The following is a 14,433-nucleotide window of genomic DNA, read 5'->3' as shown; positions in this document are numbered from 1 at the left end:
TAACTGACCGCACTATGCACCGACCCAGCGTATATAACCTGACCGCACTATGCACCGACCCAGCGTATGTAACCTGACCGCACTATGCACCGACCCAGCGTATATAACCATATCGCACTATGCACCGACCCAGCGTATATAACCATATCGCACTATACACCGACCCAGCGTATATAACCATATCGCACTATACACCGACCCAGCGTATATAACCATATCGCACTATACACCGACCCAGCGTATATAACCATATCACACTATGCACCGACCCAGCGTATATAACCATATCGCACTATACACCGACCCAGCGTATAACCATATCACACTATGCACCGACCCAGCGTATATAACCATATCGCACTATACACCGACCCAGCGTATAACCATATCACACTTTGCACCGACCCAGCGTATAACCATATCAAACTATGCACCGACCCAGCGTATATAACCATATCGCACTATACACCGACCCAGCGTATAACCATATCACACTATGCACCGACCCAGCGTATAACCATACACCACTATGCACCGACCCAGCGTATATAACCATATCACACTATGCACCGACCCAGGGTATATAACCATATCACACTATGCACCGACCCAGGGTATATAACCATATCACACTATACACCGACCCAGCGTATATAACCTGACCGCACTATACACGATCCAGCGTATATAACCTGACCGCACTATACACCGACCCATCGTATATAACCTGACCGCACTATACACCGACCCAGCGTATATAACCTGACCGCCCTATACACCGACCCAGCGTATACAACCAGATCGCATTATACACCGACAGAGCATATTCAGCGACACCGAGTATAACCTACACTTTGCAGCGACACCGAATATAACCTGCACTGTGCAGCGACACCGAATATAACCTGCACTGTGCAGCGACACCGAGTATAACCTGTAGGGCCAGCTAGGATGTTTGCGGGGCTTGGTGCAGGGCCTCGGTCGTTACCTTCTCAGCGTTCCGTCATCATGGCTCCGTGATGTCAAATGGCGTTGCCCTGACAATGTGATGTCGCTGTGTCATGGCAATGCAGCGCCACGGGGTGTCCCGTTGTCATAGCAATGTAACACCGAGTGGCATCACCACCTCATGACATCCCATTGTCATGGCACCGCGACGCCATGATAATGGGACACTGAGGAGATGCCGTCGGAGAAGGTAAGAGAGTTACAGAGGCCCCTCGTTCTCCCCCGGCAATCTGTTTCATTGTTGTGGGACAGAGCGCAGGGTCTCTGTATTTGCGAGGCTCAAGCCGGCCCTGATTAATCTGCACTGTGCAGCAACCCTGAGTATAACCTACACTGACACAGTGTCAGTGTACAGTGCAGGTTATACTCCGATTATGATCTACACTGACCATAGTATAACCTGGGCCGACACCGGGTATAACCTGGGCCGACACCGGGTATAACCGGCGCCGACACCGGGTATAACCGGCGCCGACACCGGGTATAACCGGCGCCGACACGGGTATAACCGGCGCCGACACCGGGTATAACCTGCGCCGACACCGAGTATATCCTGCGCCGACACAGAGTATACAGTAGCACTGACACGTATAACCTGCACTGACACCGAGTATAACCTGCGCCGACACTGAGTATACAGTAGCACTGACACGTATAGCCTGCGCTGACACCGAGTATAGCATGCCACAGAGTATAATGGAGGGGGGGTAAGGGGGAGGAGGGGTGTAAGGGGGAGGGGGGGTGTAAGGGGGAGAGGAGGTGACACACGGAAGAGGGGGTGCAGAGTGGTGATGGGGAAGAAAAGGGACAATAGGGGAGACGCTTGGGATAGTGGTGTACTGGGATAGTGGTGTACTGGGATAGTGAGTGGGGTACTGGGATGATTGCCCCTACCTTCCTTGTCCAGTTCCCTCCGCCAGCAGCACGTGGAGCGCTCAGCATGCAGGGGGTACACTCACTGTGTGCTGCTTGGGAGCCCGCCACGGGGCGCTGGTCCATGGGAGCTGGTTAGGGGGCGCTCTTGCTTCCCTCCCCACCTCTCTATGCTTCCTGCATTCACTTCCTCGGAGCCCACCAGGGGGCGCTCTGGCCTCCCTCTCCCGTCTCTATGCTCCCCTGCACTGCCTCGGAGCCCACCAGAGGGCGCTCTGGCCTCCCTCTCCCATCTCTATGCTCCCCTGCCTCGGGACCGGAGCAGCCAGCCGATTGTTGTTGTGTTTTCAGCGTTTCCCGGTGAGTGGAGACACTGCCCCCGAGGCACCCGCAGCTCTCCCCAGGTTCATATGGGCTCCCGGCTTCAGCAGATACCAGGCCTCTAGATTTGGGTGGTTCTTACAGACTCTTCCGACCTTGTATTGCAGCAGGTCCTCCCCCCAACATTCAGGGTCCCCATTACCAAACCCCCTCTCTTCTCACATCCCTCCACAGGCCCATTCTCATCCCATAAACGGACATTCTATCTACTGACAGCGCCCCCTCCCCCCCAACAGATCCCCAGGGCAGCAGGACCCCCCAACTCCCCACCCCAGGGCAGCAGGACCCCCCCCCCAACAGATCCCAGTGGAAGCGGGACCCCCAACAGATCCCCAATCTAGGGCAGCTGGACCCCCCACCAGATCCCCATCCCAGTGGCAGTAGGATCCCCATCCCAGTGGCAGTAGGATCCCCCAAACAGATCCCCATCCCAGTGGCAATAGGACCCCCCAACAGATCCCCATCCCAGTGGCAGTAGGACCTCCAACAGATGCCCATCCCAGTGGCAGTAGGACCCCCAACAGATCCCCATCCCAGTGGCAGTAGGACCCCAACAGATCCCATCCCAGTGGCAGTAGGACCCCCAACAGATCCCCATCCCAGTGGCAGTAGGACCCCCAACAGATCCCCATCCCAGTGGCAGTAGGACCCCCAACAGATCATCCCAGTGGTAGGATCCCCCAAACAGATCCCCATCCCAGTGGCAGTAGGACCCCCAACAGATCCCCATCCCAGTGGCAGTAGGACCCCCAACAGATCCCCATCCAAGTGGCAGTAGGACCCGCAACAGATCATCCCAGTGGTAGGATCCCCCAAACAGATCCCCATCCCAGTGGCAGTAGGACCCCCAACAGATCCACATCCCAGTGGCAGTAGGACCCCCAACAGATCCCCATCCCAGTGGCAGTAGGACCCCCAACAGATCCCCTTTGTTATTGACAAGAAATTCACATCCCCTCCCTCTTCTTGTAGCACAAGTTTAATCTCTGGCCATAACTTGACTCCTACTTCTGTGGCTTTAGGAAAACATCAGACATCCCATTTCCCAATCCCCACTGGCTTCAGAAACCCCCCACTCCCTACTTCCAAAAGCACTGTGTTTATGTGACGGTGCTTGAGCATTTATGCAAGGCAGACAGGCTGGGTTGTTGTTCTTCCTGGAGGTGTTGGCTTGGGCCAGCGTTCCAATGACTCATCAGCTATCAAAGTGCAGTACTAGGACATAAACATCTCAGGTGGCAAATGTCCTTTTAACACTTTTTTTTTTTCAATTTCTATTTTAGGCCTTTATTAGCCAATGTTTCAAGCATAGTCTGGATTTTAGTAAGTACGTTTGTAACTGAGACAGGCGTATAATTACATTTTAATAATTTTCCTTCATATCTCTTTTCCTTTGCAGTTTCTAGAAACTTGCATGTAAGGCACCATCTTCTCTCACCCCATCCCCCCCTTGCAGTGTCTCTGTTTCCTTCAGATTTTGAGGCACTAAATTAAATGACAGTTATTTCCTAAGCTGTCTCCTAGTTCCACGGGAATCTAGTAATCAGGTTTACTGTGTGTTTCAAGAAATATCCTTTGAAGCCTGTTCCTGTACTCAATCTGCACTTTAAGGAACCCCATTTCTTCCCTCCACAAAACTGTTTTAAGAATTAATCTGTATGATCAAGATCTGGCCGTTTTGCTCAATGCTATACATATATTTTTAACGAACAAGTAAAATACAATTTTACTTTGCAAGGCCGTTAAATTCTTCAACATATCTACCACCGGTCCTTAATAGGCATTTGAAGTGATTGTGCTTTGTTGGTACATAACGGAAAATGAGTGCCCAGAGGCCACCCGCAGATAAAGGTCTGAACACTGCCCTGATGTGCCAGGAGAATTATGCATGTGGTGGCAATGATGAAGCCTTCTTTGAATGTGATGAGTGTGGCAGTCTGCAGTGCCAGCAATGTGAAGAAGGGCTGCACAGACAAGAGAGGTTTCAAAACCACGAGCGGACCCGGATCACCCATAGCTACGTCCCTTATTGCGGCTCCTGCAAAGGGGCCAATGGCAGTACAGCAGGCACTAGGCAGCGGGCTGCTGTTAGGTGTCTATCCTGTAAGATGAACCTCTGTGCCGAATGTCAGAAGCGAATTCACTCTGGGGGAAACAAGAGGAAGCATCCGCTCACAGTATACCAAGTGTCTAGGAATCTGGAACCGCAAGACACTGCAAAGGTGGATGAGGAGGCCCAGAAGAAAAAGATGACCGAAAATGTTGTCAGCTTCCTTCTAGTTGATGAAACCGAACAGATTCAGGTATGTTTAATTGTGGAAGTAGGTGTCAGCGAGATGGATATGTGGGAATTGTTTTGAAAACCACGTAGCAGAATTTATAATGATATACACTAGGAATGGCTTGGTGTCTAGATTCTAAAGTCTTTGGGAGACCCATTGTCTACTAAATGTGACCTTTGGTAAATTCTCTATTTCTCTGTGCTTCAGATAACAAAATCATTTTGAGTTATTCGGCTAGTGCACATGCCTATTGCATATATATATATATATATATATATATATATATATATATATATATATATATATATATATATATATATATATATATATATTCTTTATGAACAATGCTGTGTTAATGGATAGTATTCTTGTTGACACTGCCATTGGTTAGAGTTTGGCTTGTTTTCTGCAAATATAGGTTCTTGCTGTAAATGTTGGAGTTGTATGCCTATAGTGTATGTATATCTTTATATAGCTCCAACAGTGTACTCAGCGCTATACAATAATACAGTACAGGGAATTATAATAATACAATAAGTGCAGCAAAGTCAGACAATAGGAAAGGAACTTTCTGTCCCAGAGAACTTACAATCTAAGTAGTATGTTGGTAGATTTAGAGACAGCAGGTGAGGAAATAAGTGCAGTAGATGGCATTGCTTGGCTACAATGGTTGTTAGGAGTGATAGGTGTGTGGGACAGTAGCCCTGAGTCCAGGCTATTGGGATGCTTCTTTTGCGATGTGAGTTTTAAGGTTGGTCGGTATTAAATTAGATAGGTTAACCCCCTTAGCAGGTAAAGAGGAGACGGGGGTGTGGGTGAGAGCAGGTGTGTATATTGCTGTGTCCAGGATTAGGAGAGAGATCCCCAGCAGCAAGGAATATTTGGCAACATGTTGATAACTGTACATTTTCTTTACACTTCACTTTTTTTCACAGAAACATGATGTAATGGTCACTTACATAACTTATGTTTGTCATGTATTATATTGTGTTTCGTAATAATGGAATTAATTGTCTTAATGTCCCCCCGCCCCCCCATCCCAATAACATTTTTCTCAATAAGCACAAATTCTATCGGCACATGGAATGTACAATCTAATATTTCATGTTTGATGCAGTCACTTGCCAAAGATTAAAACTTACATTCAATAAGTCCGTTTTCATATCCTTTTTCACTTACCTCAATTTAAAGGTAGAAGACGAAGAGGAATTCTTGAAGAAACTGGACTGCAGCCAAGATGATCTGCTGAAGGTGGTCTCCATTTTTGGAAACACCGGAGATGGCAAGTCACACACCCTCAACCACACTTTCTTCTACGGTCGCGAAGTGTTTAAGACTTCTCCGGCACAGGAGTCCTGCACTGTGGGTGTATGGGCAGCGTTGGACCCCGTCCATAAAGTGGTAGTAATCGACACTGAAGGGCTACTTGGAGCCACCGTCAACCTGAGTCAGAGAACACGTTTGCTGCTCAAGGTCTTGGCCATTTCAGATCTAGTCATCTACAGAACTCACGCCGATCGGCTGCACAATGATCTCTTCAAGTTCCTCGGGGACGCCTCTGAAGCCTACTTGAAACATTTTACCAAGGAGCTGAAAGCCACTACTGCACGCTGTGGGCTGGATGTGCCACTGTCCACCCTGGGTCCTGGAGTCATCATCTTTCATGAGACTGTGCACACCAAGCTTCTGGGATCAGGTGAGTCCAGAGCCAAGTACATTGCTGAACATAAAAAGGTGTATGATTTAAGAACTTCGCTACTGGAGGGTTCTGCAATGCAGTGTTTTTTTTTTGTTTTTTTTTTTAAATATAACTTAAATTTGTATTGAGTTTTTTGCACAGAATACATTTATCACATATCTCTTATCATATCACTTATCACAGAATACATACATATTCTCTTGTGTCAAAACCAACAGATCAACTAAAACAAACCACATAACCAAGGGAAGGAAGGGGGGGGGAGGGGGTTCAGGGTCCAGATGGTCCGATCCAATGCAGTGTTTCTTAACCATCTCTTCAGGGCATCCCAACCAGACCAGGGTTTGGAATAAGCAATCATTGGCCAAGTACACATTTGTACATCTCTTATATTTAACTTTGATATTGGCTGTTCTCCCCAAAGAGTGACCTGGGTGGGGTGTCCCGAGGAGTGGGTTTAGCTTTAAGAAATTCTTGATTTTAAAATCATCGTTGCAACTTTGGAATTGACGTCCTTTTATTCATTGAAGTATACGCCCCCCCCCAACACAATGTTATGTTTTTTTATTTTATTTTTAAATATATTTTGTGTTTATGCTTTTTAGGGATAGTTTTGTACTAACTGAATTCTAAGACGGCTTTTCAGAAGATGGATCAGGTGTTGCATGAGTGATTCTTTTAATTGAATACAATTTTTGTATTGTTTATTCTAAAACAGCAATTTATAGTAATGTTCCTACACAGGCAAATTATTCACTAAACGTCAATTCTAAGTATAGCTATGCTACTATTCCAGAGAGAAATATAGCTTTTTGATTGTGCCGCTGAACTGTTATAATCTAATAGGAAATGGCTTCCTATAGGCTCGTGGGATTGGAATTGACTTGGCGGCCATTTTGTTTCCCCAAATAATACGAATATTACTGGCACATAAAAATGTAAATCTCTTGGCGCCTCTCGCCTCAGAATAGTAGCATGGTTCGGCTTTGTAGGAAGCTCCAGCTCCTATTCTGGGAGAAGAAAGTAAAAGAGGAAGATGGATTGCCACTTTTAAGGGGAGGGGAGGAGGGGGGCATCAGATTTAAAGAAGACGATAGAATACATTATTACCTCAACTATGTATTTAACTATCATTTCAAAGGAGCTGAACTCTGATCTTGTAGGTGCCTATGAAATTCCATTTGATTAGTACTGTATTGACAAGGCAGGAAATGATGGCTCAGTGACTCAGTGAAAAGGCAGTGGTGCATTGTATCACAGCCTTGTGTAAGGATTACTCATGACTTATCCACCTCCCTTCAACATTTAGTAATAGTACTGAGTATTATATAAATAGTGATAACAATGGAGCATAGAGCTGGGACTCGGTTAACCTTTAAACTACTGCCACCACACCACCCCCACACCACAGCACACCACCCCCACACCACAGCACAAGGAGCAATCCAAGATGGCGAATTCTTTTAAAAGTTTTTTTTTTTTTTTTTTTTTTAATATTGAATTGAAGCAAGGGGAGCTGAACCCCATTAATTTCAGCTCCGGAGCCCCCTACTTCGGGAGTTTCCTTACCTCCGAACTCTGCGTCACATGCGCCAATAGGAAGCCACACTAATGATGTCATGACTTCCTATTGGTCCGTAGCCTGGGAAATATCTGGAGCGGACATATTGTGAACTCTGGTAGCCTTGGATAGCGGCCACGTTCACTTAATTCGCAGGCAAGTATCTCCGGAAGCAGGGGGTCCCTGGATCTGAATTTAGCGGGGCTCAGCTCTAGAGACCCCAGCTTCAAATATATACATACATACATAAATACATACATACATACTCATACATACTCATACATACATACATACACACACAAAAACAGGAAGGCCCAGCACAACATGCACTGTGACACAACATATAGTACAATACTTCAGTGTTAATCTGCTCACGAGTAAGAGTCATTTGGTTAAGCCCTTTGACCAAAGCGTTATCAGCCTGCAGCCAACATCAAGGCATGACCAGTTTGCAGGTCCTAACACTACCTGGTAAAATCCTCATGTACCTCTCTTTGTTGCTGGAGGAGAAAACCCATACTGGGTCTGTGATACACAGGGACATGATAAAAACTGCTAATTGGAAAGTGGGGCGGGGCGAGCTTTAACCCTGGGGAGGAAGGGCTACAGAACCCCAAACCCCACCCTCACATCATATATACACCATTATATTGTTGTGTCAAAAAGCAGTGCTACAGAGCGTGGTCAAATGAACAAACAAAAACAAAGAGCGGACATATTGTGACCCCTGGTAGCCTAGGATAGCGACCACGTTCACCTAATTCGCAGGTAAGTATTTCCGGAAGCAGGTGGTCCCCAGACTTGAAATTAGCGGGGCTCAGCTCTAGAGACACCCAGCTTTATATATATATAGTGAAGTTTGATAGCGCCTGAATGTGTATCAGCCCCACAGCAGACTACATCCGCACCCCCACATCAGCACCAAACCCTCCCAAATCAGCACACCAATACAATCACCATCAGTACAGCCACAGCAGCACTACCACCGCACATGGGCCGCGTGGACCACTCCCCACCCAAATGCCACACCCACACCACAAACATCCCGGGCAACGCCGGGGCTCTCAGCTAGTACATCTATATAGACAGCCACTTACATTTACTGTTGCATTATTCATCTATCATCAGTTAAAGACGATCTATTTTGGGTTAAGAGAAACCTAGGAGTTATCACTTGTTACAGGAGAAATCCATCCCCCAGATCTCTGGAAGCAATAACCTTCCATTGTGCACAGATAAGGTAGTGGTGTGTTGGAAAAAATATACATAGGAGGTACCTTGATTAAATTTTCAATACCCAGATATTTGATATCTACACACAGGGTATACCATAATCCAGGTGTATCTACACCTTGACTCTACTTACTGAATATACTAAAAACCAGTTACACACAGAACTCCATCCTAGGGGACACCATATATATCCTATTTTCTTGAACTAGGATCTATATTTTATTTTACCACTATGTTTACTAATAAATTTGATTTTAACTGCTAATATTCAGACGCACTTTTTTGACCTTAATATATCATTATCTTGGTTTGCAGTGCGCCATTATTTGGGACCTTCTTTGTGTGCCTTGTCTAGACAACATAGTACACCTATTCTGTATTATCCTACCCATTCCCAGGCGGCACGCAGCTATATATATTTGGTGTTTTGAGCGAGGTTTCCACATCTTTTTTGATATATATTTTTTAATATATACATTTTAAAGAGAGAGAGTTTTTTTTAAAGATATATATATTTAAAAAAAACTCTCATTTTATCTCACTCTTTAAAATAAATAAATATATATATATAACATTAAGCGGGAAGTCCTTATTCTGTATAGTTTACAATGTAAGCATCATAGTGATAAATAGATGCAATGGAATTATGTTGTGTAAGAGCATATAAGGAAAATGTTTTTTGTATAGTATTCTGGTGGCAGAATGTATAACTGCACTCCCTAAATCCAATTGGCATACACCAGCGGCATTGAGCGACCCTCTAACCTCATACCCATCCCCTGCCACCCTCCCTCCTCTCTCCCTTTCTCCTGTGCCCTTTGGAATGCTCGCTCCCTCTCTAACAAGTGCCTCTCTGTGCATGACTTCTTTCTCTCTCACGCTCTGCTTCTCTTTGCTATAACTGAGACCTGGCTCACTCAGTCTGACTCTGCTCTGGAAGCTGCCCTCTCTTATGGTGGCCTTTCTTTCTCCCACACTCCGTGCCCTGATGGCAGGGGTGGAGGCGTTGGGCTCCTGCTCTCCTCTATCTACTGTTACCGTACCCTTCCTATTCCTCCCTCTCTTGCTTTTCCCTCCTTTGAGGCTTACACTGTTCAGCTTTTCTCACCTCTCCCTGTCCATGTGACGGTCATCTATCGCCCACCTACCTCTACTCATCCCCCTTCTGTATTTCTCTCTCACTTTGAATCCTGGCTCTCCTTCTTTCTCTCATCGGACTCCCCTGTTCTTCTTCTTGGGGACTTTAACTGCCATATTGATGACCCCTCTCTACCTTGGGCTTCCCCCTTTCTCTCTCAGACGTCTTTTGGCCTTCAACAGAGGACTGCAGCCAGCACCCACAAGGGTGGCCAGTACCTTGACCTGGATTTCGCAAGAAAAATTATCTCTCTGATTTCTCAATTTCCTTCATTACTCTCTCTGACCATCATCTCATTTAATTTTCTCTCTCTCACTTCTCCCCTTCTCCACCTCCATTTACACCTCGTTTCTGCAGAAACCTGAGCTCTATTAACCTACCAGCTTTACTTTACGCTCCTCCCTCTCCTCTCTCAGTTCTGCTACTGACCCTGACAACCTGGTCAGGAACTACAACTTTACCTTATCCTCCTCTTGATGTACATGCCCCGCTTTCTCTCTGCCGTTCTCGCCCTTTGAACCCCAGACCGTAGCTAAATTCCCACACGTGCATGCTGCATTCCTGCGCTGGTTCCTCTGAACGCCTCTGGCACACACTTGCAGACTTCCTTCACTACTTATTTATGCTATCCTGTTTCAATTCTGCCCTGTCTCAGGCTAAACAAACATACTTTTCTTCACTAATCACACACGCACAAGTCTAACCCACGCCAACTCATCTCTGTCTTTGACTCCCTACTCAGGCCACCCCCAGTTGCCTCTTCTTCCTCCATCTCGCCTGAGGACATTGCTGACTATTTTAAGGAAAAGGTGGAATCCATATGTCAGGACATCCCCACTGTTTCCTCCTCCCCTCCTACACTGCTTCCTAACTCTCCTCCTGCCTTCCTCAACTCTTTTTCCGCTGTCACAGAGAAGTATGTATTGTTGCTGATCTCCTCTTCTCCCTCTACCACCTGCCCTCTTGACTCCATTCCTGCCCATCTCCTAAAACCTCTTGTTCCTACTATAATCCCTATTCTCTCACACATTTTTAACTCCTCCCTCCACTCGGGTACCTCTCCCTCCTCCTTCAAATATGCAACAGTCATACAATTACTCAAAAACTGCAAGCTTGACCCTACCTGTCTTTCTAACTATCATCCTTTCTCCCTCTTGCCTTTTGCCCCTAAACTCCATGAACGTCTTGTATTCACTCGCTTGCTCCATTTTCTCACCACCATCTCTCTCCTAGATCCTCTACTGCTCACTCCACTGAAACAGCTCTCACTGAAATAACTAATGACCTCCATGCTGCCGAAGACAGGTCATTACACTCTTCTCATATTACTCAACCTCTCTGCAGCATTTGATACTGTGGACCACCCTCTTCTCTTTCGCATTCTCCATACTCTTGGTATTTGTAACAACGCTCTATCCTGGATCTCCTCTTACCTCTCCCATCGTACTTTCAGTGTCTCTTCTACTACCACCTCCTCCTCTTCTATCGATTTCTCTGGGGGGGTACCCCAGGGCTCTGTCCTGGGATCTTTTCTCTTTACAAACATTCTCTAGGTCAGGGGTGCGCAAACTTTTCTGTTCGCGCCCCCTGTCTGCTCTCCCCCCCCCCCCCCCCTTCTCACACCCCCCCTCCTTACCTGCTCTCTGGCTTCAGCGATGTCATTTGATGTTGCGTTGTCATGGCGACATATCGCCGAAGAGCCGGCTGAGGGCAGGTAAGAGAAGTTACAGAGACATCACGCCTTGCCCGGCATTTCATTTAAATGCCTTAGGGAAGAGTGTGGGGCCTCTGCAACCGCTGAATACCCCTTTGTATCTAAAGCCATCTCCGCCTTAAACCTTTCTCACTTTCTGCCCCACACCTCTGGAATGCCCTTCCCCTCAATACCCGACTAGCAACCTCCCTATTTACCTTTAAGACCCACCTTTAGACACACTTGTTTAACGAAGCATATGAGTAGCACCTTGGCTAATACTATACACGATACATACACGTTCCCTGCAGACGCACTTACCAGAATGCCCCCCTACAGTCTCTATACGTTCTTCCTACTTACCAATTAGATTGTAAGCTCTTCGGAGCATGGACTCCTCTTCCTAAATGTTACTTTTATGTCTGATGCACTTATTCCCATTATGTGTTATTTATATTATTTGTTATTTATATGATTGTCACATTTATTACTAATGTGATGCTCTATGTACATTAATGGTGCTATATAAATAAAGACATACATACATACATACATAACTTGTGCTCTGTTAACCTCTTCTGTGCCAAATTTTAGCAACGCATTGCAGTGTTTATGAACACATCTTGCAATGCCCCTATGACTGCAATGGGGTTAAACTAGAGATCAAGTAGGGCAGGAGTGGCCAACTCCAGTCCTCATAGGCCACCAACAGGACAGGTTTTCAGGATATCTCTGCTTTAGCACAGGTGGCTCAATCGTTGACTGACACACTGATTGATCCACCTATGTTGAAGCAGGGATATCATTAAAACCTGGCCTGTTGGTGGCCCTTAAGGACTGCAGTTTGCCATCCCTGAAGTAGAGTATGTGGCATTATATGAAGTAGGGAATTCATGTGAAGACTGGGAGGGGTTAGGGTAAGGGGGTGCATTGGTTACTGGTCAGCCCAGTGGACAAGCTAAGTTAACAAGCTCATCAAACATACAGGCTAGTGATTAGGCCAGTTCACAGAGCAAAGTCAGAACGACCTAGCACACACAGGTTTAGCCAAACGTGCGTATACACGTCTCCTTGCCGCCTGGTCACTTCGGCCACGGGGTCAGTGACTCTGCAATGCTGTCCTGGCCTCTCTGCCCTGAAGTGTCTGAATATACATTGACGCAGCATTCTACAGCAGTCAACATTAAAGGGAATGTTCCTCCTAGTCTTGTTGGTTTTTGTTTGTTTTACAGGGTGGGTACTGGAGGTCCCTCAGAGTCAAACGTCCCTATTCTCAACTCGGTTCCTGAGATACTTGCTAGCGAAGTTAAATCTCCCTCAGGGGAATCAAAATGGCTGCCAAATCTTGGTCAATAGGAAGTTGCAACATCATCAGTTGAGGCTTCCTATTGGATGGCCATTTAAATCCCCTTTAAAAACCAGAAAGTAATACCAGTAACTTCACCAGTATCTCGGGAGCTGGGGAGTCCCCAGAGTTGAAAATTGTGTGTTTCAGATGTGGAGGACCCTCTTCCTCTCCATCTTTCCCCCAGTTCCAGTCCTGTAATGATAATACAATATGGAGGTTACGTAGGGTGGCCTGCTCCTATAAGCTTAGATCGGGGATAAACAATAGAAAATTGGCTGCAAGAAAATTGATACATTCAGTTCATAAATTAACCCATTTACTGCCACAGGTGATAGCAATACAATTTTTCGAAAATAATTTATCTTTTGAACGATGACTTTGTTATGCTAATTTTCCATGAGTTCTTTTGGATGTGATCTTAACTTTCCAAATAAATGTAAACTTTGTAGATTTAGGACCTTTGGAAAATGTACATTTTTCCGCTTCCTTGCTGCCAACCTAATAATGTGTCAGAGATTGCACTGGGATAGCAGCGGGCAGAGACATTGCACTGGGATAGCAGTGGGCAGAGACATTGCACTGGGATAGCAGTGGGCAGAGACATTGCACTGAGATAGCAGCAGGCAAAGACATTGCACTGGGATAGCAGCGGGCAGAGACATTGCACTGGGATAGCAGCGGGCAGAGACATTGCACTGGGATAGCAGCGGGCAGAGACATTGCACTGGGATAGCAGCGGGCAAAGACATTGCACTGGGATAGCAGCGGGCAGAGACATTGCACTGGGATAGCAGCGGGCAAAGACATTGCACTGGGATAGCAGCGGGCAGAGACATTGCACTGGGATAGCAGTGGGCAGAGACATTGCACTGGGATAGCAGTGGGCAGAGACATTGCACTGGGATAGCAGCGGGCAGAGACATTGCACTGGGATAGCAGTGGGCAGAGACATTGCACTGAGATAGCAGCAGGCAGAGACATTGCACTGAGATAGCAGCAGGCAAAGACATTGCACTGAGATAGCAGCAGGCAAAGACATTGCACTGGGATAGCAGCGGGCAGAGACATTGCACTGGGATAGCAGCGGGCAGAGACATTGCACTGGGATAGCAGCGGGCAGAGACATTGCACTGGGATAGCAGCGGGCAAAGACATTGCACTGGGATAGCAGCGGGCAGAGACATTGCACTGGGATAGCAGCGGGCAGAGACATTGCA

The 14,433-nt window shown here is 46.5% G+C and overlaps 2 protein-coding genes across 6 annotated transcripts in view; one reads left to right on the top strand and one right to left on the bottom strand.

The window, feature by feature from the left end:
* Nucleotides 1-2,006, bottom strand: part of RBM25 (RNA binding motif protein 25) — a 40,244-nt gene extending 38,238 nt beyond the window's left edge. The window contains exon 1 of one of the 2 annotated variants that reach the window (XM_075614243.1): nucleotides 1,903-2,006. Coding sequence is in view for 1 of the 2 variants with exons in the window: in XM_075614239.1 (XP_075470354.1) it covers nucleotides 1,903-1,950 (48 nt within the window). In the remaining variant the exon portion in view is untranslated. The remainder of the gene's footprint in view (nucleotides 1-1,902) is intronic. The other variant, XM_075614239.1, reaches the window with a different exon arrangement.
* A 129-nt stretch (nucleotides 2,007-2,135) lies between these two features.
* Nucleotides 2,136-14,433, top strand: part of ZFYVE1 (zinc finger FYVE-type containing 1) — a 32,986-nt gene continuing 20,688 nt past the window's right edge. The window contains exons 1-4 of one of the 4 annotated variants that reach the window (XM_075614248.1): nucleotides 2,185-2,241; nucleotides 3,546-3,585; nucleotides 4,043-4,565; nucleotides 5,736-6,240. In XM_075614248.1, the coding sequence (XP_075470363.1) occupies nucleotides 4,083-4,565; nucleotides 5,736-6,240 (988 nt within the window). In that variant the 5' untranslated portion in view covers nucleotides 2,185-2,241; nucleotides 3,546-3,585; nucleotides 4,043-4,082. The other 3 variants (XM_075614245.1, XM_075614247.1, XM_075614246.1) reach the window with 3 other exon arrangements.

Source organism: Ascaphus truei, chromosome 9 (assembly GCF_040206685.1).
Source record: "Ascaphus truei isolate aAscTru1 chromosome 9, aAscTru1.hap1, whole genome shotgun sequence".
Lineage (NCBI taxonomy): Eukaryota > Metazoa > Chordata > Amphibia > Anura > Ascaphidae > Ascaphus > Ascaphus truei.
This window is presented reverse-complemented; position numbering and strand designations above follow the sequence as displayed.